The sequence below is a fragment of the Anolis carolinensis genome, chromosome 2 (assembly GCF_035594765.1).
Source record: "Anolis carolinensis isolate JA03-04 chromosome 2, rAnoCar3.1.pri, whole genome shotgun sequence".
NCBI lineage: Eukaryota > Metazoa > Chordata > Lepidosauria > Squamata > Dactyloidae > Anolis > Anolis carolinensis.
The window spans coordinates 121,377,690-121,405,681 of NC_085842.1; the positions used below are offsets into that span (position 1 = coordinate 121,377,690).

The 27,992-nt window shown below is 39.7% G+C and overlaps 1 protein-coding gene across 4 annotated transcripts; it reads right to left on the minus strand.

The window, feature by feature from the left end:
* Positions 1–15: 15 nt before the first annotated feature.
* rars1 (arginyl-tRNA synthetase 1) lies at positions 16–27,992 on the minus strand. Of its 4 annotated transcripts, XM_016995069.2 has the most exons (16): positions 27,837–27,917; positions 26,670–26,752; positions 23,981–24,115; positions 19,940–20,134; positions 16,092–16,203; positions 14,218–14,318; positions 12,884–13,005; positions 12,236–12,356; positions 10,791–10,920; positions 9,743–9,847; positions 9,274–9,452; positions 8,756–8,865; positions 6,586–6,691; positions 5,167–5,339; positions 1,639–1,886; positions 16–218 (listed from the first exon to the last, which is right to left on the minus strand). In XM_016995069.2, exons 2-16 carry the CDS (start codon positions 26,676–26,678, stop codon positions 109–111), a joined length of 1,956 nt encoding a protein of 651 aa, XP_016850558.1. In that variant the 5' UTR covers positions 26,679–26,752; positions 27,837–27,917; the 3' UTR covers positions 16–108. The 4 variants fall into 4 exon arrangements, with proteins under 4 accessions (XP_016850558.1, XP_003215170.1, XP_062826549.1 ...); XM_003215122.4 differs by lacking the exon at positions 26,670–26,752 and having other exon boundaries at positions 27,837–27,992; XM_062970479.1 differs by lacking the exons at positions 26,670–26,752; positions 27,837–27,917 and adding an exon at positions 27,397–27,438.

Here is a 27,992-nt window from a genome sequence, read left to right on the forward strand (position 1 = left end):
AAGAGACAACGGAACTTCAGCATTCATTGCTTTTATTTTATATTTTAATAAGAAGCCATGATTGCCAACTGCTTAAATGCTGACAAATCTATAAAAAAATCCAGGACATTACATTTTCTGAACGGGCTTGATTCCCAAGATGTCGAATCCTTTGGCCATAACAGCAGCAGTTGCCTCACATAAGAGCATTCGCCACATATTCACTTTCACTATTTTACCTGGAGAGAAGAGACAATGGGACATAAGGTGAGAGGGTCTGGATGTGCACACAGGTCATTAAGTTTACTGGCAAAAGCAGCATATACACCTACATTTTGCTCTCAGATCAGCAGCACGTTGTTTTTTGTTCCTCACACTGAGCTCTGGTTATTTTGCCCTAATCAGGGCATTTTTGTCTACTGACATCACAAAGATTTTATTCATCTGTTGGTCATTCTCCATATTGATTACTGTAATTTTCTTAAGACTGGCTTCCAATTTCTCATTTTAGTTCCCTGTTTTCTATTTAACAATCTGCAAAGGTTATTTTTGGCATGTTGTTTCAATCACGTCATTCCACTGCTGAAGCCACTCCACTGGCTTCCTGTTTTTTTCAGGATCCAATATTGGCTGCTTATTTTAACTTTTAAAGGTTCATGGTGCTGTACAAATAAATCATGGAGCCCTGCCAAAGATATGAGCTCTATGTGAACTACCTTCCTTCTGTCTTTCAGCTCGCCTTCCTCTATACTGATCTAGCTTTAATACTTAATTTTATTTATTTATTTATTTAACTGATATACCGCTCTTCTCCCCCAGGGGAGAAATCTTTTTGAAAATTGAAATATTTTCTAAAACTTATAGAATTTCAGTTAATTTTACTTTTATAATTTCATGGATTCAAATATGTAGCTTGTTTTTATAACTGCAATGTATTATTCTCTTGCCTGAGCAATGCAGATGACTAACCACCACTTCTCTAAATATGCTTATTTTGCATTGACATGATTCCTTCTCACTGGGTAAAAAGTTTTGTCCTCTTATTCAGTAACTAGATCAAACAGCCTACATGTAATCAAAGTGACCCCATGCCATCATGACAAGCATGCACACAGTACACATAAGAAGTCCTATTGAAATGAACAACTTCCTGAAGTTACCACTTCACCCCGGAAGACAGTCTTTAGGAATTTACTAGATCATGCAGGGTGGCTTTATGAGAACATCTGGCAGAAACATGTCACAGAATTACCTGGATGAGCTAGAAAATTCCTAGAGAGCATATATGTTGTTGTATATGAATAAGCAAACTGCAGGCACAGAGGAACTATGTTAATTCCTGTGCTTTGAGTTTGACAGATGAGAATCAGCCATTTTCTCTCCAGAGTACCAGATGCCCCTATGTTGGATGAGTACTTTCTCAGAATTTCAGGCAACAGAAAAATTATAAGTGGTATTTCTAGAGATGGAAATGGGAAATGATATATTTTCTTGGAGACCCCACACCCCTCCCCCAATCCTAGTCCAGCAATAAAAGGAGGACCTAGTTTTACAGTAGGAGAGAGTGAATGATTTTTTTAAAAAAATCTGTTCCCCTCAACCCAGGAGCCAAAGCCATCTGACCCACCTCCCTTTTAAAATAAAGAAGTAAGCACTCACCAGTTTGCCTGTCTTTTTCCACACAATAGCAGCTGTCGTAGAATTCGGTAAATGTGGTGGCCAGCTCATAGAGATAGTCACAAAGGGTATGCAGTAAAAGGTCATCCAGGATTTTCTGAATAATCTCAGGAAACCTCAAAATACATCTTCCCAGCTTCCATTCCTTTTCGTGGTCCAGTATGATCTCTGTTGTCCTAGCTGCTGTCTGGAGGGTCTTTTCATCAATACTGGCTAGCCTTGCTATAGATCTGTCACAGAAACAAGTGCCAAATTAAGATTCCAGAGCAGGGATGTATAGCCCTTGGATCACACTTGGACAGTCCCCAAATCTCCCATCAGAACCCCATTTAAAAGTGTGATTTTCAAGGGAAATTCTCTGAAGGGTTTACCCTTATTTTCACATTGCAGTGTATCATATTAATCTGCCAGACAACTCTGCACACATGCCTTCTTTTCCTTGTTTTTCCTTTAAAATGATAATAATAAGTGACATGATTACCTTTGATGGAAAAACTAAAAGAAATCCAAGTTTGTGGTGCATTTTGTGTGTGTGGGGACTGCTAGGACTTAGGAGTAGAAGAGTGGTCTAGTGTCCTGCATAGTTGCCTACTCTTCTTCTAGAACAGTCAAGGCTAGACTTTCTATAAATATCCGTTATACAGAGTGCAAGTGGTAAGGGCATAAAGAAAAAAAGATTTACTTTTTCTATAAAATACATTCTTCTTCCTCATCCTGTTCCATTTCAATTTCCATCTTCTATTGGGATCCAGTAAACTACTAGCTGAGCAAAAGTCTGCTGCTCAAAACCATCAGCAGACAGGGAAGGAAGGCTATTTTCACAAAATCCTCCTCCCTTTTTACATCTCAGTCCATTTATTTCAGACATCCCCACAAATCCCCAAAGCAGATAGCAGGGGGCAAGGTCTTTCAAGAGGAAGACTCAAAAGAATATGATGTTCTTCATTGTCCAAGTAGAAAGGAGTCACTGAATTAAACCAAACCATGCCAAAAACAAGATGGTTTGGACTTCAGCTCCCAAAATTCCTGACCATTGGACAAGCTAAGGCTTCTGGGAATTGGAGTCCTAAACACTTGAAGGGCCACAGGTCATGTAGACCTGCTTTAAAACAAAGGCAATAAATGATAGTTTATGGGTTCCAACTTGCATCTACTGAAAGTCCCCCAAACCCTGCAGACCTTGTCACATGTGTTAGTGAGACTGTGGGAGGCAGCAAAGAATTTCAGGGGGGGAAATTAGCCTGTGCTCCATAGATTACTGCAAATTCTTTGACCAATCATAAAAAACTGGCTAGTCTTAAAGAAATAAGTGTCACAATATTTGATTATCCTGATGACATGTACTCAGGACAAAAGGCTACCGTCAGGACAGAATGCAGAGAAATATAATGGTTTCCAATTGACAAGGGGGTCAGGCAAGGCTGCATTTTATCATCCTATCTATTTAATCTGTATGCTGAACATATCATAAGTAAAGCAGGATTAGACTTGCAGGAAGGCATTAAAATTGCGATATGGAACATCAACAAAATAAGATATGCAGATGGCATCATACTGCTAGCAGAAAATAACAGACTTGGAATGATTACTGAAGAAAGTCAGATAGGAAAAGCCAAAGCAGTTTACAACTGAACATTAGCAAACAAAAATAACCACCACATATGACAGATCAGGCCTGTGCAACAGGGCTGCAGATAGGTTTTAGCAATTCATTCCTTTCCCTCAGAGAAAGCAGCAAAGCAGATTAGCCTCAATTTCCTCACTGCCCCTCAACATGATGGCAAGTTGCAGTCCTTTTCAGAGTGAAAAAAGACACTCAGCTCTTGCCTCCGATGCTCTTCCTTTCTCTTTGCCTCTGGGTTGCCTGTCATCTCCTTCTCCTATAGAGGGAAAAACTGCCAACTCTGTATCATTCTTTTCCCTCATTTGTGAGGGAAAAACTTAGCTCCACTATGAAGACTCCCACAACAACTTTATGGTGAATCTACACTACTTCCTCACAAGTGAGGGAAATGAATGCCAGGGAATTGGTGGTTTTTTCCACTGGAGGAGGAGGAGACGACAGAGGCAACCCAGAGGCAATGAAAAAGGAAGAGCTGTGTAACCAAAATTTCTCCTTCAAATGTGAACGGTGCAGAATTGGCAGTTTTATTACAGGATGAGGAGGAGGTGATAGAGACAAAAAGAAAGAAAGAAGGAAGACTCTTAGTTAAGAACAGGGCTGAGACAACAGGAAGTGAGAGAAATCTACCCCTTGGAAGGGAAATTCACTCTTGAAAAGTTTTCATGGGGAAAAGGTTTCTCTACTGAAGCTTTATCACCAATCCTTGTTTCCACAACAAGCCAAATTTATCAAAATTTAATTATCACAAGAGACAGAAAGTGAAGTGAAATCTTCTAAATAGGAGCATAGACAGCAAAACAAACACCACGGGGATGCTAGCCCTTCCGTATGCTATCCAGAGTTAAAAGATATATGGTATATATTTGTCTGGATTTACATTTTAAAAAGTACCTGCCACAACTTACATACAAATTCAACTTAAGAACAAACCTACAGAACCTACTAGTCGTTTTAATCTTTGTATAAATGATTGCTATGTATTTTGAGTTGATATTGTCATGTTTGAACATCATCAAATTGCTGTCGATTGTTAGCAGTACGGAGTCCCTCTACACGAGAGAGAGGGCGGGATATAAGTAAATAAATAAAAACCTATCTTGTTTGTAACTTGGGGACTGCCTGTATACACATTTAACACATGTATGTGGATGGAGACTTATCTTCATATTGGTGTCTCCAAGATGTCAAATTCTGCCTGAGAAAAGTTTCTGCCTGATGCCTTCATAAGCCAGTCAGAAACATTACTGGCCACATTTACTACCAACCAGTAATCTTAACACTTAAGGCAGCTTCCTATACATGAGGTTTCTACTATATGTCTGAAGGCTAACCCAAACCCTTGAAATTTCTTTAAAGTCTCTCGGAAAAGAGATTCCACAGCTGAACAGGGGCATAGACAGCAAAACAAATGCCACAGGGTGTGAATCCTTCCCTATGTTATCCAAAACTTTAAAAGATATATATTTTGGCTGGAGGTATGCTTAAAAATGTACCTGTTTTGACTTATATATGAATTCAACTTAAGAACAAACCTACAGAACTGATCTCTCTCATAAGTTGTTTTACAGAAGAATAAATTCAATCAAAGAGCCGTGCTGAGGAGGGTTGTTGACTTCATGACATTAAACACTGCCAAATATTACATGGGAATAAGCCCAAGTGTTCTGCTGGCTGAACTCTCTTCCCTGGCACCACTCAAAGCATCCCAAAACTTGCTATTGGTTGTGCACAGGGGCTGCAATGAGGATGTCTTTCACTGGAGCCCACTGTTCTTCCAGCAAAAGCCCATTCCTGAGTCCTGCCCAATGTAAAGTGTTAGCTTCAGAAATGTAGTTATTATCATGTCTCAGTTCAGCACAGGCACTAAATGAGATAGCCAGGCATACCTGATTCGAGTGAAGGCATAAAGTAAGTAAGCAGCAGTATTTCCTCGGTCATCCAGCATCTTGTCAAATGAGAAGATATAATCATTTATTCTATTGTGGGAAAGATCTGAATACTTAATGCAGCCAAAGGCAACCGAAGTCTGGGCTGCCTTCAATTCTTCAGGCGTAAGAACCTGCAGAGGAAAAGAAAATGCACTGCACTTTAGCAAGGCTGTTAAACAAAGCACAAAGCCAAAAATGGGTGGAATGGGTGAGTTGAATATGTAAGAAACTCTTACACTAAAATTAATCTGATTTAATTTTTACAAATAATGTAATGTTGATATCTGAGTTTCTTGCTGTACTTCATCTATGTATGATATAGGTAGATCACTTATTTTGAATCCCCACCCTCCACTGCCATTATCCAATGTTCATCTCCCAGGCATTTATTGGATATCAATCTCCTGAGACATCACTGTATGGAGGAGAGAAACAAAAAAACTTTCAAATAAATCAGTAAGAAAGCTCATCTTGCTTAATTGCATGTAAGACAGAAATGTACTATCATAGCGTTTTTGTATGTGTTTATAGGGTGTTCAATCACTGCAGAGGACTCATCAACTCAGAAAATTGTACCCAAATGAATGAAAGTGATACCCAAAGTATTATTGACATACAAACAGATCTCTCAAACTTTCACTCTGCTCTGCTGCCCTCTGCTGGAGTACAAGCACATTATTGTCTTCTTAACTGGGCTTTGCAATTCTGACAGCTCAGATAGAAGAACTGGGGAGTGAAGAGTGATTTATTTGCTTCCTACTCTGACCTTGTTAAAAGAATAAAGTCTTAGGCTTTGTTTTGTTTTTTGCTTTTCATGTGCATGAATTTTTCACACTGAGTTTATTCAGTTTTACCAGGATACACATGTATTTTGTATAACTATGGGAATAAGAATGATCCCCAGCTGTCTCTGTTCCCAATTTTCACCTTGGGAAATTCATGGACAGTTTGTTTAAATGTCAGCTGTGAAGTCTACTCCCCAGGACCAGTGGAATAGCAAATTTTCCTCATTATATTGTTTCCCATAATTTCCATCTGCTTAAGAATTTTTTCAAAAGTTAGATGGAATAAACAGTGGGAGAGTTACAAGTGGAAACCATTTGTATTAAAATCAGCCCCTCAGGTAAGGTCAATTAATTGATTTTGTAGATTGTAAGCCTGAGGGCAAATTAACATTTTGTAAGCCACTCTGGGTGTCTTTGTAGCTGAGTGGGGTAAAAATCTCTAAAATAGTAGTAGTAGTAATAATAATAATAATATAAATTGGGTCAAATAAGTAATGATTGTCAACCAACTCCTTCCCAAGAGTAGACTCTAGAAGACAATGGAAGACTACCTCTATTTTGGCATTGTGGAAAAAAAGAGACCCATGACTACCTTATCTCTTTCCTTTTCCTTCAATTTGTCCATTGATCGCTTTAGTCCCTCTTCAAGTAGGTCAATCAGCCGTACTGTATCCCCAGAACGTGTTTTAAACTTTTTCCTAGTGATGAAAGATAAGCATGGTGACTCTCCTAAGTTGAAACATAAGTGGTCAAATAGAATTCTATATTCCAGATGCAAAAAACCTGGTCTTTTGCTGTTATGGATGTGACACCCCAAATACAGAGCTTGATGCTGGCATCTTAACAAACGAAAATGGAATTGACTGGATTTTAAAATAAGCAGTAGTGCTTTTCTTTCTGTGCAGGCAGCCTCTAAATTGCATGTATTCAAACAAGGCCAAAATCATACATTATAATTCTGTGTTGTACTCCTAAAATATCACTGCTGGATTACAAACAGTACTGCATTTATATGCTTTCCCCCATTACATAGAATGAATAATAACCAGACTCATTAGGAACATAGAAAATATTCTGAAAAGAACAAAAAGACTTAAAAGATCACCAAAGTGAGAAAGAAGGATGGATGAGTCAATGACAAATAGAGAAGGGTGGAATGGGAAAGAGAAGATGAAGAGAAAAATTCACAACTTGTAACCACAACTAATCCTGGTATTTTAAATCATATCCACTAAAATGCCTTATACATATTGGACAGATGGTCAGGCAAGTTCAGAATTCTAATATGTTTGTCAAGGATGAAAGCACTGCACAACTGTTTTGGCATAACAGTTTTTCCTAAAGGGAAAGATATATCAATACTAAATGTCAACAATGATGTTTCAGAGCATACAACACAGAAACCTGTAGTGGTTGCCTAGTTTTGGTGGAATATACTTAAGCACAGGAGACAATGAGTAAATAACAACCAAGTATGCAGAATGTGCTTCAAAGCAAGACTATGGAGTTAGGAAAGAGAGGGAGGCCTGCTTAGAAAGACACTTGTGAGAAAAAGACTCAGAAACCAGCAAAGGAGCAAGTAACTCTGAAGTTCCCTTGCTGGTCCCCAAGTCTTTGCAGCTCACATCATTCCAGCATATACAATTTCTAATTTGAGAAGCTCATTTCCAAGAGATGGTGGAGACTTCGTTTATCTGCAAGCCCTCTATTCATCAACTCAAAGCCAACTGCTACAATTGGTTATAACTATTTCCTTCAAGATTATTTCAACGTGAAAAAAATATATCCACGGTCCCTTAGGGATTCACTCACTTTTAACATGGTCTTTTAAAATAAACACAGCAACATAAATATGCAAGAAGTAAGGTACAGCTCCATGCTAGGCGGAGGAATTACTGAAGTGCTTCTCTCAGTATCACCCTCAGGCTCCTTCCATGCCCCTTTTCTTTCAGGGACCACTGAAAAGTCATTTGCAGCTGCAGCTGATGGCAAATGCAGCTCACACTAGTGATTGGTACAGGCCGAGCTAGAAATATGTTGCTTTTAGAGGACTGCACAACTAATACTTTGCTCTATTTGAAATCAGGCTGAAGTCCAGTTGTGCTCTGTGGACCACAGCTCTCCTCTCTATATCTCTAGAACAGAGAGCAAACTGGCATGGCTCTCCAAATGTTTGGACTGCAACCCACAGGACCCCAAATCCGCAATGAAGAATGACAGGAGCTGCAGTTCAACAAAACTTGAAGAACCATGATACCAATCCGGGCCCTATGTGGGAAATATTCTGGAAAAATTGCTGACGCAGCATAAGGGATCATAGAAAATCCAAACTTCCTCATGTGCCTGCATATATAGTTTTACAACAGATCAGGGCAAACGATTTAAAGCACAAAAGTGATGTTTTATGATTATAAATTAACCAATCTCTAGTAAAGAACACCAACCCTTCTGGAGGTTAGCATATAATCTCCTATATGCAGAATAAATTACAGTGTTCCCTCACTACTTCACGGTTCACTTTTCACAGATTCGCTGTTTTGTGGTTTTTCAATAAACTCTAAAAGAATATTATAAATCATTAAAAATTACAATTTACAGCCTAAGGAAGAGAGGAAGGAGAAGCCAAAGGGAGAGAAAAGGAGCCCAAGCAGCAACAGGAGGAGAAGGAGGTGATTTATACTTCGTGGATTTTCACTTATTGCGGCTGGTCCTGGAACCTAACCCCCACGATAAGTGAGGGAACGCTGTATTTGTGAACTTACTTGTCTTCTCCCAACACCACTCCAAACGGCGCATGAACTACTCTGGTCACTTGGGGGTCATACCAGCCAACCATTTGAGCTGCTGCAAATATAGTTTGCAAGTGCACAGACTGCAAGACAAAACAACAGGGGGTATAACTCTCAAACATGCACCTAGCAAGGTACTGGCATTGATATAATCATAGAATTTTTTCATACATGGGGAAGGAGGCCTATAGACATCTGGCTTTAGTCATCTCGATTATTATATTAATTTATAGTTGCCTCTGTCAGAAAAAAAAAACTTATGTGATTGCAGAAGGTACCATTTAAAAGAGGTTTGTTCAGTAGATGACAACTATGTAACTTATAAGTATTGAGACTTGTGCCATAAGATAAAAGGATACATTGTCAAAGACCCATCACTGTATATCCACGTGGCACTTATAATTGCTTCCCCATTTAAAAACCAACAAAAACTTCCGAAACAAAACTACCACCTGAAAAATGAAGAAATACAAAACACCAGAGAAACTCACCTGACCACTATCTACCACATATATTATGCTATCAGCTTTCTCTTCCAGCAGCCTTTGCTTTATTGCTGCTAAGTCTGAAGTGTCGTAGGTGAAACCTCCATCAGATTTCACAATGGTCAAGGGAATGGAACAGCCTGGGACAAACACAATCTTTCGGCCATCATCCAGCTGCACAACTCCTGAAGAGAGAGAGTCAATTATTGGTAACCACAGAGAAATCAATGACAAACTAGATTAACGCTTGGAAAGCAAAGCTGTTGCTGCTTTTGGACCAAAAACTGACACACAAATGAAAACACTTAATAGAAAAGAACCCAGAAAAGTTTGAAACTCAATATCTCATGTAGCCATATTTAAAAAATAAAGCTTATTTGAAGATTTTAGAAATCCTGGCGAGCATCACTGACAATCATGGTGAAGAAAATGGTTAAGTTGTTTTACTTCCAACGGGAATTCACAAAACCATTACCTTTTTCTTCAAGCTCCTTCACAATATCTGGCATCATATCTTGATAGTATGATTCTCCCCTCTCTACCAAGGAGATGTCCAAGCAGTCATAGATCTTTTGGAATTCTAATCATAAAAAGGAGTGAAAACAAATGATGAAGCAAAATTAGAATTAAGAACTTAAGATACTGGTCATTTGCAAAAAATAATCAAATAATTTCATAGAAAATATAGAAATGGAAGTCTACAGAGAATGGTTTCCAGCTTGAGATATAGCTCATCAGAACATTTTAATACAGTATTAGGTCACTTAAGGCTACAATTTCTCTATTGAGAACTGACTTTGATGGAGTTTACACTCAAGAAGGCAGCCTGCTTGGTTCCCAAGGTCAGATATAATCTAGTTCCTTATATTTGGGTTCCTTGTAATTATACAATAATTGGCCCAATTCCTCAAGGGCATTTCCATTTCGTCTCTTAGTGTTACATAGCAGGATGTAAATTACTTTGTCCTCCTGCTTCCATGACACTTTCAGTTTTAATTAATACCCAGATAGCATTTCCAATATTTAAATTTACCATACAATTCATATCACAGAAACCTTTAGTCTTATGAGTAATTTAGTAGGCAGAAAATGTAATATGGTGTGATAAAGAGCTGAGAAAAAGTACATTACTAATAATTAGAATAATCTGATAATACTCATCCTTCAAAAAACCCTAACAGAATCAAGTTTCATTATTCTATGGGATACCTGGCAAACATTAAAACCCAATAGCCCTTCTATATGGCTACAAACAAAATGTCCCCAGAGCACCCATTTGCCTAAGCAACTTTCCAATGGCAACAATGAAACAAGCAGGTGAAGCAAAAGCAACATCTGTATTATCATTTGTCATTCTTTGTAACAGAGGTGCATTTATAATCCACTAAGCAAGAGATCTTATACTGGGTGAGCATATCATTTCCACGTTGCATTCTTAAATACTCCAAAGCAGCCTGGACCAACCGATTTGGCAAGCAAAAAGATCTTTAAAAATGCAGGGATGGGATATTCCAAAGTATTACCTTGCCGGGATACGTCGCAGATCAGTTTCCAAGCTTTAATGAATTCTGGATTTTTGCTTTGCAGCAGGACCACACACTGGTATGCACGCTTCTTGAACTCCTCCTCCGTGTCAAATCTTCTTTTTGATTCCTGCATTAAAAAGAATACACATTACCAGCTGTCAAATGTTTCTTCCTCATTTCCAATGATACGTTTCAACTGAGCAAAACTGATAGCCAAAGTATTAAAAGGGGCATTGCTACTCCCAAACAGCAGAGCTGCCTCTACTCCACATCCAGTAACAGATCATCCCATAAGAGACAACGTTTCACAGCTAAGCAAGCCGCAGATCCTGGGGACTATCCATATTGAAGATACAGTATTGAGTATCTTATTTCTTTCAGTAGCCAATTGCTTTCATTGGGAGAGCAGAAGCATCTGAATGAAGTTCCAAATGAGAGATGTTTTTGTCTGCCAGTTCAAATCTAATGCTAAGAAGGTGATCAAAGTGCAGAGGCAGGAGGGGGAAGAAGTGACCCCCAAATATAAAGTTTGCTCATCTGGACCAGAACTACATCATAGCAGTCGGTTTGAAACAACTCTTTGCATCTTATGCACATCTCATTCATTATAAATTTATCAAGGACAAGCTGCACCAAACTGCTGGGCCACCAGTTCAGGAGAAGAATCAAATGTACTGTCTCAAATACAATGCTCTCAGAAACAAGGGGGCAGAGATATCAAATACAATTTTGCTCAAGCTCTCTTTATATAAGCTTGGAATCAGATTTTTGTTTGTTCAAGTCACAGGAAATGTGTGTGCAGAATTTGTTAGCAGGTATTTTTCTTCCTACTGAATAAAATCAACCTTGCTGCCCTAAGGAGCATGCACCAAATGATTAAAAAATCAGCTACACATTTATTTATGGTTTTGCCACCATGATAGAGCCATTTGCCATTGAAAATCTTTGCAATGCTTTCCTTCTTGCTTACCAAGATGTCACACAATTTTGGTGTACACCAAAAGCATTCATGTCACTGTGACTCTATGATCAATTTCATCCAGTGAGGGTGGCGAGATTTCTAGAGAGAACACCTCTCCAGAAGTCTCTAATTTCTCCAATTCAATTCTGTGTCCAGCTTCCAGCAGAAGCTGACCATAGAGTCATGTTGGAAGTCCTGGAAAGATCTAGAGAAGTGTTTTCACATTCAGAGAAGGTACAAAAACATCCCACAATCCCTTTATTTGCTGTTTTTCACTTTCACTTGTGGTTTGGGTCCTGTGCACTAAACTGCAGCAAATGGGGAGAGCAGACAGTAATGTGCTCTCTACGACTTAAGTTTCCCACTAGAATACAATGTTCATAAGAGAATAATCTTCCAGGTTGTGCTTATAAAATCCCAATGTTGTGTTGCCTAGCAACATTTGAGAGTAGGGCACCTGTATATTTAAAGTAAAGCATACCTTATAAAAAGCTTGGAGATCTCCAATGGGGGGAGATACAGTCAGATAATCTGGAAATTTATCCTGCAGGTGAGCTATCAGCATCCCAAACTGAGTGCCCCAATCTCCTAGATGGTTTAATCTGGACATTAAAGAGCACAAAACAAATAAAATGTTTGAGAAAAAATGACTACATGAACAAGATTCATGCCGTCCTCAGATACATTCTACGTAAACAACTACAAAAAATCACAGGAAAACGTGCTCTAAGAAATTACAGCTATTGGGCTTAAAGATCATGCAACAAATCATTTAAGGAGTTTCTCAAAAATATTTTTCTAAAGCAAGTTATACTATTCCAGTTTGAAAGAATCATTTCTTAAATCCTGGAGAACTCTGTCAGAACTTGAAATCCTGGGCTGGATCATTTGCAAACACAAGTACATTCATCAAGTGGGCATTCACATTTGGTTGGCCTGACTCAGTTTAAGACAGCTAACTTAAGGATATCAGAAGGACAGCTGGGATACTGCATGCATGTGCCTATTTGCAAACATAATAAAATAATAACACTTCTGTAATAATACTTTCATATTATTCCACAGGGAGAATGGCAATGAACATTTAAACACATATAATATTCCTACCACTCCTCTATGAAAGACTTACCTTAGAACATCATAACCGACAAATTCAAAGAGACGACACATGCTATCCCCAATTATAGTTGACCGTAGATGACCAACATGCATCTCTTTGGCAATATTAGGAGAGGAGAAATCAACCACCACCTTTATGGACAAGAGATGAAAAGAAAGTTCACCACAAAATGTTTGATATATTTTTTATAACACCAGCATTTATGTGTGCATATGTGGATACATGTTTATATAGAGTAGACATTTTGCTTTGAGAGTGTACCTCTGTTTATGTATGCAGGCATATATAGTGAATGAACAATGTGAATAAACACTGGCTGCTATGCACATTTACTAAATATTGTGGAAAATATACATGTCAGTAGTGTAAATGGGGAGTTGTGTACAATGTATAATGTAATCATTATTCATAACATCCAAGTGATGCTAGATTACTGCCAAGTGCATAGCATTTCTCCACATCAATTCTTCTAAGGTAAGCTAAAGGGGAGGAAACCTAGGCACCATGGGTACTGAAAGAACAAAAAAAAAGGTGACTGAAAGCAAATTAAGCCAGAATGTGCACCAAAAGACATTTCCACTCTGTGACTGAAATAAACAAATTTGTTCATTCACTCACTAAAGGTGAAATGACTTAACTAAGGTTAATGTACTTTGCACATATTAGGAGATTACAGGGTTCATTAGAAAAGACAATAATTCTTGGTAAGGTTGAAGGGAAAGACAAAGTCCATATTACAAGTGGATTGAATCAATAAAGACATGGTCCTGAGTTTGAAAAAACTGATCAGGGAACTCAATGAATGGGAGTCTCATTCAAGGGTCTCTGTAAGTTAAATCTGACCCATTCAATCATAGAATCATAGAATAGTAGAGTTGGAAGAGACCGCATGGGCCATCCAGTCCAACCCCCTGCCAAGAAGCAGGAAATCACATTCAAAGCACCTCCGACAGATGGCCATCCGGCCTCTGTTTAAAAGCCTCCAAAGAAGGAAAAGACATAACAAATATATATTCATAAAATACTTTTATGTGCACAACTGGGTGGAAGGAGAACAATTAACTTTTCTTTCAAGCAAACACAATTCCTGGAGTGATGCTTTGGAGGACTACACAAAATGTTGAGAAATGAAGGCGTTCTCCAAGGATGGACAGAGAGGAGCTCAAAAAGCTCTCATATATGCACAGCCAATGCAGTGTGGTGGCACTTTAGGTCCAAGTTCTTGATCATTTGCAGATAAAAGTACATTCACCAAGTAGGCATTCACATTTGGTTAAATAAAAATATAATAAATGTTCATCATCAGCACTTAAAGAGACAATAATCATAATTAATTATCATACCCTTTTCCTTTCACCAATAGCAGGAGGCTGAACTCCATTCACTAACAAACTGCTCAGCTGTCTGGATACAAAATCCTTTTTCAGGTGTACATTGATAAAACCTTCAGAGAAATTCAATAAGCATGATTAGTTGCAAGAGGCACAGACATATGAAAACTTTTATCTACTCTGTACTAAGCAAACAGTTTGCACAGCACACAAGACTCCAGAATCATTTCTAGTCAAGTAAAATGATATCTGCAGTCACAGTAAAGATCACTTTAGCACATGAAACTATGAATTGCTCCCTAAACCACTTTGATCAGAATTGAGTTACCTCGAACGAGCTTTTGCTAATCAACTCACAATGGTGCCTTGGTGCCACACCTAAACAGATACATAACTGCTGACCTCGATATTGAAATCTGCCTCAATAAAGTAACTTCTTTTTCATTAAGCAACTCACTTCATACTCACAATTCTATATAGAACAATATCACTCAAAATGGTGGCCTGTGGACCAGTGCAAGTTATTAGCTGCTGGTCACAGCAAGCTTCTGGGAAATAAAGCTAGTTATCAATTGGCACAAATATGAATCAAATCAAATCAAACCTTTATTATGTTCATAGACCAGCATAAGGAGAGTGGGGTACAGACTTATAAAAGCATTGTACGTTAAAATCTAAAAGGTTAAAAAATAGAGGTATATTGAAGGCTAGAGCACAAAAACTATTTAGAAAAGGGAAGGGACTAGAAGGGGATAGCGAGGGAGGGAGATTGATAAAGGGGTAGGAGCATATAGGGCACAAGTCTAGGGGGACTGGGGAGGGGGAGCACTGATTTATATTTGAGTTAGTTGATAGTTTTGGAGCTAGTCATCACCTGGCAGATTTTAAATGCTGCTGCACAAAACTTGGCAGCATCTAACTCAGTTATAACATATAAGTTGGTGGGCACAAGCATAGTATCCATTCCTTCCCCATTTGGTCCCATACATCAGACATTGCTATAGAACTTTTAAAATATCATGTACACCAATGGTTCCCAAACATATTTGGCTTACAGCCCTCTTTCCAGAAAAAATATTACTCAGCGCCCTCTGGAAAGGGGTGTGTGGCTTAGAGAAGTGGGCGTGGCTCCTGCTCAAGAGGGTGGGGCTGAGCCTCTCCCCTAGTCCAAGATGCAGGGCTGGGAGGGGGAGATGGGCGGGGCCACAAATAGGAGGCCAGGACTGGGATGGGCGGAGTTACGAGCTCTGAGGCAGGGCTGAGCTTCTATCCCTGTCCTGCGGCCCCTGCCAGGACACAGGGGCCGGAGCTAGAGGAGGAGGAGGGGCCTCTTCCCAAGTGCCTGACGGGGCTGAACCTCTATACCCCGCCCCCGTGTTCTAACAAGCACCTCAGGGGAGGAATACAGAGGCTCAGCCCTGTCTCGAGCTCTTGGGAAGAGGCCCCGCCCCAGCCCCGCCCTTTAGTCCTAAATGAAAACATTGACTACAAAAATGCATTGGATAATCCAGAACATTGGATAAGTGAGTGTTGGATAAGTGAGACTCTACTGTATTTGCCTTGCTAAGTATTTTTTTGCTGTTCGCTTCTGCAAAATTCAGAGGTTGATCATATTTTGTATTCAGCACAAACAACTGAATTTCACATAATGAATTATCCTTAAGTTAAGATATTATATCAAATATTCCCTTTTATGTAAAGGGAATGACACAGTGACACATGTCCAAATTCCTAATACTGGCAGCAATCTCTTGCATGTCTCTTGCAATTCAATTCTCAAGGTCCCAAAACTCTTTATCATACTTATATTATAATAGTCTTCTAATCATAATACTTGTAATATCAAATTGAGATGTTCTCATAAGGCAAGTAAGGAGTAATCATACCAGGACCGGCAATTTCGACCTTCTCAATGCATTCATTGTCAGGAATGTTTCTGGCAATCTTGTCAGCAATTTCTCGCGGGCTTATTTTTTGCTCCTTTGTCTTCAGCAGCATCTGGAAAACACAGAAAAGTGTCTGAATGCAATTGCTCACGCGGGGAAAAAGAGAATACTGCGGCCAGAATTCAAGGCACATGAAGCAGTTGCGGCAAAAATGGCAACCTTAGCAACCCTCTCAGCAAAACTGGTCTGATTGACAAATCTGATCAGATAAACCTTACAAAGATAATAATTAAATAAACAATCACATTGGAAGGTTAATTTATTGTATATGTATCGTGTTTCTACAACACTGAAAAAAGAAGTGAATAACTGCTGTTATTTACTCTTACTGAACAGGTCAAGTGATTATTCTGAGTGCAATTTCCAGGGACTTGTATTTCATTTCCAATGATCACTTCATTGCTGTGTGTCCCTTCAAGTCATTTCCAACTTACAGTAATCCTAGGCAAACCGATCATAGTGTTTTCTGGGTCTGAGAGTGCATGATGACTACTACACACCCCAAACAGATGCAACATTTCTTCATGAGAAATACTGGGTGATATTTTCATAACTCTAGGACTCCTTACAAAAGAGTAGGGGGGCACACTGGCTTCCTTTCTGTTGTCTCATCTTTTTATTGAAGCAGACCTTGGTCTACTGATAGCACTTGCTGCAAAATGGATCTGGTTAGTGCTGAAACGTGGTTGGTTGGTTTTTCTTCCAATGCTACCATTTCTTTTTAATTTGTATTTAAAATTTTGTAGAATTCATATATTGAATACATCTAGAATATTTTATTTCATACTGCTGTGAATACAATTTCTGGAGAAGTGAATAAAATAGAAAGCTTTCTAAAGACAAAGGCAGACTGTTCTATGCTTCCAATTTTGAATTATTACTTTATAAAAAGTGATTCAACAGCAAGAGGATCCCCTCCAATACACTGCTTAGTTTCCAGAATATCATCTCCGAAGAAAGAGAGGGGTGTACGTGTCAGATGGCAGCCTCTCCATGCGAGCTGCCAATGAGGAGGAAAAAGCCATCACAAATGTGTTTTGTCTTTCTACACACTCATTAGCATACCCTGCACTCTCAGTTGGAGGGACCAGAAGGCTGTTCGTTTGAGCGTACATTGCTTGCTTTTGCCTGCTTCCGCAAGCAATCGCATTCTCTCTCTCTTCACCATTTTGAAAACATGAACACAAATGTCCTTTAGAATATTTATTGATTACAGATCCCAGTCCTGAATGCATGGCCACAAAAGGGGTGTGCTATTTTAAGAACCTCCAAAGTTATCTAAGTTATACAGGAAACTCCAGAAAAGAGCAAATCCTTCATTTATTTTACTTGGGTAAAAAAAATGTTATTTGTTTTGTTGACTAGTTAGCCTTTATGATAGTCAGCAAGTTTTATTCACATTCTCTGAGGCAACTGAGGGGGAATTATTTTTATATGAACAGATATTGTTTTAAATTACCATGGACTCCAGAGTCTCAAGGTTAGTGAAATTCATTACAACGAAATTAATTATCAGACAGTGCATGCAGAAGAATAGAAAAACAATAACTAGAATAATAATGTATCTTGAAAGCATATGATGGCAAGCAAAGATCTGAAAAAGCATGTAAGTGTAGAGGCAGTGTATAAAGCCGCTTTTGTCTATGCCTCTCTCCAGAGAGATTTCTGGGAAGGTCCTATGATATCAAGGTACAAAGACAATAAAGACATTGAGAAACCTGCACCGGACACAACTCCTAACAGCAACCTAATTGGGGTAAAGTGGCGGTCAAAATATATTTTAAAAGGCATTGCTCGATTGTGCTGGGCTGGCTGACAACCGGACACATATGCTAATGAGCTCTGCAAAGAAGAGAATATGGGTTTGTAGGGCTGTTTCTCCCAAAGAGGTTCATGGCGAGAGACTGTGGGCTGGCACTAATCAGTGTGGTTTGGAAGACAGCCTCTGCTAGGCCAGCTTGCCAGCTAAAAATTCTACCATCTTCTGAGGAATGTAGCATGGAGCCTGGCTGGGAACATAAAATGATTTTAATCTACCAATGGAAAATGTTATTGAAGTCAAATAATGTATTTGAGAGACAATCTGCTGGTCTTGAGAGCTTCTGGAAGAGCAGTTCAGTCTATCCCACTTTTTTAACTAGGAGAAAATGAAATCAAGAGGGACCACAGATCATAAGATACTGTTGGAGGCTGCAGGATGCTTTATCTAATTATGCCCTAGAGAAGTGGTTCTCTACCTGTGGGTTCCCAGATGTTTTTGCCATCAACTCCCAGAAATCCTAACAGCTGGTTAACTGGCTGGGATTTCTGGGAGTTGTAGGCCAAAACACCTGGGGACGCACAGCTTGAGATCCACTGACCTAAGGCAAGATTGCTGTTGCTTCTAAAGGAGCTTGGAATTCAAAATCATTTTTGGCTCTATGAAATGGAATCTCGATCACTGTTGAATAGAGTGTTATCGTCTCAAAGCACCCATTTTGCTGACAATATGGGCAACTTCCTAGTTGATTCATGTTACTGGGTCTCCTGTCATTCAAAATTAGAAAGAGACGAGAGAGAGCATCAACATGGTGCAGTGGTTTGAGTGTTGGATTATGACTCTGGAGAACAGGAGACCCATGGAGCAAACTTCAGGATTAGAGGAAGTCAAAAACAAATTCCTTCTGAACAAATCTTGCAAGGAAAAGCCTTTTATTTGATCACCTTAGGTCAGCAATGACTGGAAGCACACATTTCTCACCCATACATCCATCTGAAAATGCCCTTCCTAAACCTTCTAAGGCCTCGAGGAGAGAAAACGGTGTAATCTTGGAGCTCGTATTAAACCCAGAATAAGTCTTTTTGCAAAAAGAGAAAGCAGCCACATTTTGGTTCTTTTAAAAGTCCCCTTTGACCTAAAAGACTGTTGGAGGAAGCTCCAACATTCCTCAGGGCCATCAGAGGGTGCTGAAAAGTGCCACCTGTGGATTGCCCTTTTTAAAAACCCATCCTGCCTTGGAGTCTGATTCTCGTTTATCCTCTGATGCCTGCCTAAAATGTATGATTAAGAAAGAGCCCACTTCTTAGTTCTGAACCCACACATATGGTTGGGAGAAATGAAAGGTCTGAAAAATTATGCCTTGGCTCAAACTACCTTGTGAAAGACTTCATTCCTCCTCCAACCTTTAGGCCTTCTGCCAGAGTGTCAATATGTACCTTCGATATTTAAAGACACGGTTACATTGTTAGACTTACCATTACTAAAATGTAATCTTTCCAGTATTTATATTTTTACTGATGCTATTTTTAGTAGGATCACTAGTTTTCTTGTTTTTGGTGGTCTGCTTCCTTTTTACATAACTGCGTTATGGCTGCGTTATCACTGTGAACTTTGCAAGAAAAAGCAGAATATGCAAATTCAAAATAAATATCCATAAATGTTCAGGAAAGACCCTGCTTAAGCTTACATAGTGGTCTATAAAGCATAGAAACGATATCTGAAAAAAGCTATTAAATCATACATATAGCTAATTTCCTGTATTTCAATTTTTAAAAAATAATCTGCACTGTGTTCACACAAATGTGACAATGTAAGCAATGGAACAACAATTATAAAACAACCCTAAAATTGTGTGTTTGGTCTCAATGGGAAAAGAACTTCCCAATACAACATGTGTGATGTTCCCAGTTAGACCCACTATTTACAGCAATCTTCCTAAACTCAGCCAGATTATCCTCATCAGCTAAAGTTGTGCTGTTTGAGATATAATCGTATATTATCACAAAAACATTTTCACACTACCACTTACCTGAGTGATGCTCATAGCACTGTTACACTGGTAATCCCCAAACTTGGGCTGCTGACTTGGTGTCACTGCCAATGGAGGGTTTTCTAGATCTGGATATGCAGCTTTAATAGCTGCTCCAAAGATGTCCTGGAGGCGGCTGTTGATGTTAATCATGCCTTTTGATGGTTGTCCTCTGTTCCTTTCCTCTTGAAGGCTCTAAAGGGAAAAATATAAAAATAAGTTGTTTTTCTATCTAACTGGGGAGTTTCAATGTAGTGTAGTCCATGTTTATGACATTAACAACAGACCATCACCAGCTCTATAGACACTATATTGTATTTTTTACTTTAAAAGGATATTTCAGAAGCACGTGCATACTTTTGTACAGATAATTTTCTGAGATCTAATTCATTTTTCTTTGGTTAAGAGGAGAAAAGCTCTGCAGGAATATGCCATGCTTTGGGTGCCCAAAGAATATTAAAGCCCTAATGATTCTGTAATTTCTGAGTGGAACAAGCAGAAAAACACTTCTTTACACATCTGTGCTTCATTGCTCCAAAAAGCTGCTGTCTTTCTCTAACACAGTGGTTCTCAAACTTATTTGGCCTACCGCCCTCTTTCCAGAAAAAATATTACTCAGTGCCCTCTGGAAAGGGGTGTGTGGCTTAGAGGGGTGGGCGTGGTTCCTGCTCATGAGGGCGGGGCTGAGCCTCTCCCCAGTCCAAGATGCAGGGCTGGGAGGAGGAGGTGGGCAGGGCCACAAATGGGAGGCCAGGACTGGGATGGGCGGAGTTACAAGCTCTGAGACAGGGCTGAGCTTCTATCCCAGTCCTGCGGCACCTGCCAGGACACAGGGGTTGGGCTAGAGGAGGAGGAGGGGCCTCTTCCCAAGTGCCTGACGGGGCTGGACCTCTATACCCTGCCCCTGTGTTTTAACAAATGCCTCGGGGGAGGAATACAGAGGCTCAGCCCTGTCTTGGGCTCTTGGAAGGAGCCCCGCCCCCTTCCTTAGTTCCGCCCTCTGTGTCCCAACAAGCGCCTCAGGAGAGGTATAGATTCTCAGCCCTGTCTCAGGCTCTTGGGAAGAAGCCACTCCCAGTCCTCTAGCTCCGCCCCTTGTGTCCTAACAGGCGCCTCAGGTGCTCAGCCCTGTCTCCGGCACTTGGGAAGAGGCCCCGCCCCTCCTCTGGCCCCGCCCACGTGTCCTAATAGGTGCCATCACCGCCCCCCTAGATCACTCCAGCACCTACCGGGGGGCGGTAGCGCCCACTTTGGGAATCACTGCTCTAACAAGTACAGGGTGCAACCTCAAAATAACTGTGAAGTAATCACCTTGAAAAAAAGAAAGGATCTTCTCTACTTGCTTTGTGTGGCTGATGTGCAGAAACACAGTACGCTGAAGCTCTTCAGTACCAACAGACACACTTACAAATATAGTAATTAACAGGAAGATCTGCTGCCACTATTTAAAATGACCCTTATTACTTTACCAAGCAGTATGCACACTTTCTTAGGCAAGTGAATTGGCGAGAAATGACTGCAAACATCTTGGTAAAACAGCAGGTCTGAGAAGAACTATGAACGGTTCTGGCCCAAACTACTTGTCCGAACGTATCTCCTCCTATGAACCAACTAGGGTGTTAAGATCATCTGGAGAGGCCCTGCTCTCGGTCCTACCTGCCTCGCAGGCGCGGCTGGTGGGAACGAGGGACAGGGCCTTCTCGGTGGTGGCTCCCCGGCTGGAATGCCCTCCCCAGTAGTGTTCAGCAAGCTCCGACTCTCCTAGGTTTCAGGAAACTGTGAAGACATGGCTATGTACTCAAGCGTTTGAGGAGTAACATCTGAGGTTGATATGACGTGAATCAAGGCATATGCGAAGGTGTTAGTGGACAAATTTAACTATAAATGCATTTCAAATTTTATAATTCATGGTTTAATAGAGTTTTAATTAATGTGATACTGTTTTATTGTTTATGGATTCTGTTACTGTTTTATTGAATGTATTTTGGGCAATATAATTGCTGACTGTTCTAAGCTTCCCTAAGTCCCTCCAGGTGAGAAGGGTGGGGTAAAAGTGATGTAAATAAATAAATAAATAATTCCATGTTCCTTGAAAATACTATCAGAGAAAACCTGTTTAATGTCTTAATGATTTTATTTCCTCAGATCCCCAACACAGAATGATAATGGGGGTTAGCATCACAATGAGAGGTTAATGAGAGGCACTACCTGGATGTATACTCTGAAAAATGGCAGAGATGCACTCTAAGAAAACAGAACAGGGCCCACAGATAGTTACAGAGAAGTAAGCACTTCTATTTCAATTCTGTGATTATTTTGTAAGCTTATCATGGGTCTTATTTCTCAATATATCATTAAAACGGCATTACATTAAGTTAATTCTAAAGGCAGAGGAAGTGCAATTGCATGGGGGAAAGTGTTTGCTATGTTAACCACAGCCATATTTCAGGTGGCTAGAAGCAGTTCTAAAGCATGTGGCTCCATATTTTTTAATTTGTATAAATTTTATTGTGTAATAAATATGATATACAGAATGTAAAAGAAAAGGAAATATATTAAACATGCATAATAGAAATACATGTCTACCACACTCACTCCCCTCACTCATGACTTCCGACACCAATCAATGCAAACCTAAGATCTCATTAAAATCTACCCTTTATATTAATAACTTCCCCTTGCTGCTATTTTAAATCTACATTTGTCTTTCTTTCTTAATAGTCAAACATAAGCTTCCATTTTCTAACAAAGCCTTCATTATTTCCTCCTCTAATACCATTGGTCAGCTTGGCGATTTGGATATAATTTGATGATTTTCCTCTTCAGTCCTTTATAAATAGCTCTTTCCCCCCCTTTCATGATTTTGCTATTATTAATCTTGCAGCTACAAAACTCTTATTATTAAATTTCTATGTCTTCTTCGCTGATTTTATTTTTGCCAATTAAACTTAAGAGGCACATTATTGGGTTTTTCTTAACCCCTTTAGTCATTATTTTGTTTGTTTCCTTGATTACCTTTTCCCAAAAGGTTTGTACCAGCCTACAAGTCCACCAAGCATAGAAGATATCTTCAAGTATTTTGCATCTCCAGCATTCCCCAATTGAATTTATCTATTTTGCTTATCAGTCACAGTTATATAGCTTCTATAGAACATTTTATACATGTTTTCTCTGATGGACCCAGCTATCGAAAATTTAAAACTTCTATTCCATAAACATTCCCATTTTTCCAAATAAATATTTTTCTCTAAACTTTTAGCCCATGAAATCATTGGTTTTATTTGATTATCCTCTAAGTTGTATTCTAAAATGTATCTGTATAATCTGGTAATTAGTCATTTTTTCCCTTTCTCCAAAATGTTCTCCAGTTCTGATTTTCCCTGGGGAAATCCTACTTTATTATCATTCATAAATCTCTTGTGTAATTGGAAGTAACGAAACCAGTAGTTTATCCCTCCCTTTTAGTTTCCATTGTCCTTTTTCTTTGCTTAGGTACTCTCTATATTAGGTTCTCTTTTCGTCATTAAATTCTAGATATAGCACTGCATGTGGCTCCATATTTACTGATTTTATATTTTAAAACACTCAATTTAAATCACTCAATTTTCCCTTTTCCTTTGATACATGCTCACATAGTATTGTGTATTTTCTCCACCAGATACTGCTCCATTCATCCTTGTTATAGCATAACTAACATCATGGACTCCTCCAGCCATCAGGCTTAGACTCTTCTTTTACGAACTCTTCTCGCAGTTTTTCAGCTGCTACTTCTGGACCTGGTACTTGCTTCCTTGCATAAGCTCTTGACTCACAACTTGCTCTCTTAATTCCCAGCTTTTGAGTTCCTACTGCTGCTCCTGGTCATAGACCTCTACTTCATCCATTCTTGGTGTTGTCACGACAGCCCATTTTCTTCTGGCAACCCTTCCAAAGCAAATAATCATAAGCCCTCAGGCATTTCATGAGCACAGCTGTTTCACAATGACAGTTCTTAAGAGTTACAACAATCACGAATATTTTCAACATGGGAACAATCCATACCTTTTTCAGAACATTTAATCGATATTTAAGTTTTGCATTCTCTTCTCGCAATCCTTCCAGACTTGCAGAAACTCCCAAACATCCAAAGTTTTTCAAACGATCAATTTCAGCCGTCAGAAACTTGATTTCTTTTTCCTAGAAAGAGAAATAAAATTAGCACTGCAGAACTTGCGTTTTTTTTTTCCTGAAAGGGCAGGGGGGCCTTCCTTTTGTAGTCTTTAACTGGAGGCATCAATGAAGTGAGAAGTTCAGTTAAAGACATGGCTGGCAGAGCATGGTAAACCCAAAATCAGACAATCCCAGAATCTGACCAGAGAGCAAGAAATTAAACTAAACTTATTCTTAAAGAACTGTATAGCACCAAAAGTTAACTAATAATATACTTGTAACAGTAATATTAACTATCCAGCTAATCTATATATTATTTTGACCTTACTGTCACCATCTGACTCTTCCCTTCAGTAAAAACCACTGGATACTGAATCGTGAGTTTAATTTTAGTGACGTTGTCATTTTATTGCCTATGATAAAACAAATCACAACAGTAATTTTTCCAGGTCACACTACAAACCTTCCACTTGCAACATATATTTTAATATGTTGATTAGAATTACTTATTAACCTTGATATCTAAAATTGCACTTACTCCATAAATGGGGAACCTCTACTCCACAAGCAGCATGAAAATAACTGCACCTCCAGCTGGGTTTCTAGATTCTCTCAGTGGCACACTCCATTATAATTCCCACTCTGGTTATTTATGTTCTCGCTATCTTCCCAATATTGCACAAATTTAGGCAAAAGACTTGGTTATTTGTTGTTGCTATATACTCAACCACAGTAAGAATCATGCCTATAACTCCACTCACTTTTAATTTAGGCTCCACCTAGCCTCAACTCTAGTTATACCTTTTGTTGGAATGTAGGAATTCCAAAGGGTTTGAGTCAAGGTAGTAAGAGTTTTGTAAAGTAAAAAAAAGAGAGAGAGTGATGTTCCTCTTTTGCTCTATATAAGACCAACAGTATTACCAAAGCTTATGGAAACTGATGATAATTGGGGCTCATGGAAGCATCTCACTCATGGAGTACCAGGAGCTAAAGCCAATTTGACAGCAGACAGCAACAAAAAGACAAAAAATACTTGGCTGCCAAGTCTTGACATGTCACCTAGCTAAACCTACCATAAACCTGCCCGAGCCCTTCGATCATCAGGGGAGGCCCTCCTGTCGCCACTGCCTTTATCTCAGGCCCGCCTTGTGGGAACAAGGGAGAGGGCCTTTTCTGCTGTGGCCCCCCGTTTGTGGAACTCACTGCCCATTGAGATCAGGCAAGCCCCCACTCTTTTAGCCTTTAGGAAAGATTTAAAAACATGGCTCTTCCGGTGTGCTTTCGGAGAGTAACTGTCATATACCTCCTTTGTTACTCCCCCCAACATCTATCCTCTAGCCTGTTTCACTATCTCATGTCCCTGTTCCCCATGGTTTTATTCTTATCTCTTCTTACCCCGAGTTTTAACTTTGTGTCCATGCGGCCCGCCCTTGTTATGTTATGTTGCTTTTGCTTTTGATTTTGTTCTGTACTGTGCATTGTTATTCTTGTATTGTTTAATTGTATTTTGATATGTTGTTTTTATATTTTGTAATATTGTACTGTCTTGGGCATGGCCCCATGTAAGCCGCCCCGAGTCCCCGTTGGGGAGATGGTGGCGGGGTATAAATAAAGTTTTATTATTATTATTATATGATGGTTCAAAGGAGCATCTCAATTTAAAAATGCCACAGATATTATGGACTTCAACTTGAGTAAGTTTCCAGCTGGAAAGGCAAATGATCAGGGGTTATGAGAAATGTAGGCCAAAACATCTGCAAGGCACAAGGGTACCTAACCTAATGGAAAACTAAATATCTGCCATTAGCAGATCTTTAGAACTTACGTCTAACAGGGAAAACTACTAATGGACAATACCATACACTCAATTTGACTATTCATGATAATGTCTACCTGCATGACAAATTACATATTTTAGCCATTTTTGTACAAGGGATGAGAATAAAGACTGGACTGCATTCTCCTGCCTAACAGAAACCACTGAGATTATACACTGCAGCACATTAAGTTTTCATTTGGGATCAGCTCATCCTAACTCAATATTTGTTTAACCTACTCTTAAAGTAGTTGCTGCTTAATTTTAAGCAATTCAGTAGAGATCAATTCAACAGTTTTACGGAACTGTGCTTCCAAGACAATGGCCTGATGCATACATGAAATTAAACGATTTAGGGTTAACACTGTAACAAGACTTGGACTTAGTCTCTTCCCACCCCACCCCCACCCCCAATGACACAGCATGAAGGAGCATGGAAGATTTCAGAATATTACATTCAATTTAAGGTGTTTTACCCTAACTATGGTGAAAGAAGGGGCATCAACTTCATAAACTATAATCTGAAGGTGATTTATGATTCCCAACCCTGTTTAAGATTAGATCAAATTGGATCAACTGGTTCTGGATGTCAAAACCAATTCACTGTTATAAAACTGAAAGTGAAAACACATTGTATCTTATTCATGGAGCAATAAATCGGAGAACAAGAAGCACGTGGCCCTTCCGGTGCTGTAACTCTCATCTGCCACGTTACTTGGCGAGCACAACTTCACTGTACTATGAATAAATAAAGCAGCTGGCTACCTGATTCATGAAGCAGTTTGGCGTTGGGCATGATGTCTTAGCTTTTGCAAACTGAGAAAGTACTGAAGTTTTCAAAGTTAGTGCTAACAGAGGAAGAACAAAGAAAAAACCTCATGTGGGTCACATTTACAAGAGCAATTTCAGTTACACAGGACCACATTGTCAGGGGTTTTGTTAATTCTTCTATCAAGCAGAACTATATGGAAAACTAAGTATGGTGTTGGCAATTGCAATGCCTTGTTATGCAAAACTTTGACAAACAGTACAAGTAACATGAGAAAGGGAAAAGGGAAGTTGCAAAGTGCAGTGACTTTCCTTTATTAAAGTAAAAGTGAAAGATGTCTCCGGAACTGGCATGGGCAAACTTCTGTTAGGAATTGTGGGAGCTGAAGTCCAAAACACCTGGAGGGCCGAAGTTTGCCCACGCCTGCTCCAGAACCACCACTTATTGGCAGTTATGAGGGAATGTGCAGTTTCCTCATCTATATTCCCCAACACACAAGCCTTCCCTCAGTCTGTAGCCTCCTAACAAAGAAACACCCAAGAAACAATAAAGGATTCTATCAGGCAGGAATTAGCCAGGTCTTGAAGTTGCAAGGCCATTAAGTGCTAATCAAGGTGATTAATTACAACATTCGCGCTTGCCTCCAACAGACAAGAGTTATTTCTCCCACCCTGGACCTTCCACAGATATATAAACCTTCCTTGCTTAGTTTTTCCAATATACCTCACAACCTCTGAGGATGCCTGCCATAGACGTGGGCGAAACATCAGGAGGGAATACTTCTGGAACACGACCATACAGCCCGGAAAAATCACAGCAACCCAGTGGCTCAGCAGGAAAAAAACTCTGCTGGGCCATCAAGGAATTCATTCAATGATGAGGCTCCTCTCCAAAAAGATGTCTTAGAAAGGAACCAACCCCCCCCCCCAAAAAAAACCCCCATATCTATTCATTTAGCAAAGGAATGTGGCAATGACTTCAAAGAGAACAGAAAGGCGATGAATTCCAGAAAGGACAGTCATGCTATTGGGGGTGGTGGAGGGTGTGTCATGTGAGCCCACCAGAAGGAGACAGAAAACGAGGAAGAGGGCAGGACCCCCACCCAGGCCTCCACCCTCCCAGCCTGCCCGGCACCCCTTTCCAGGGAGCCACGGGCGCCTGACCTGCCGGCAGAGCCTCTCTGCCCACTCCGCCGCCGGCGCTTCCATTCTCACGGGAGCACGACGAGCACCACCGGAACCGGATGTCGCCTGCCCGCTCTCTATGCTGAGCCGTAGGCAACCGTGGCAGGAGGAGTCCCGCCCTCCGCCGGGGAAGAG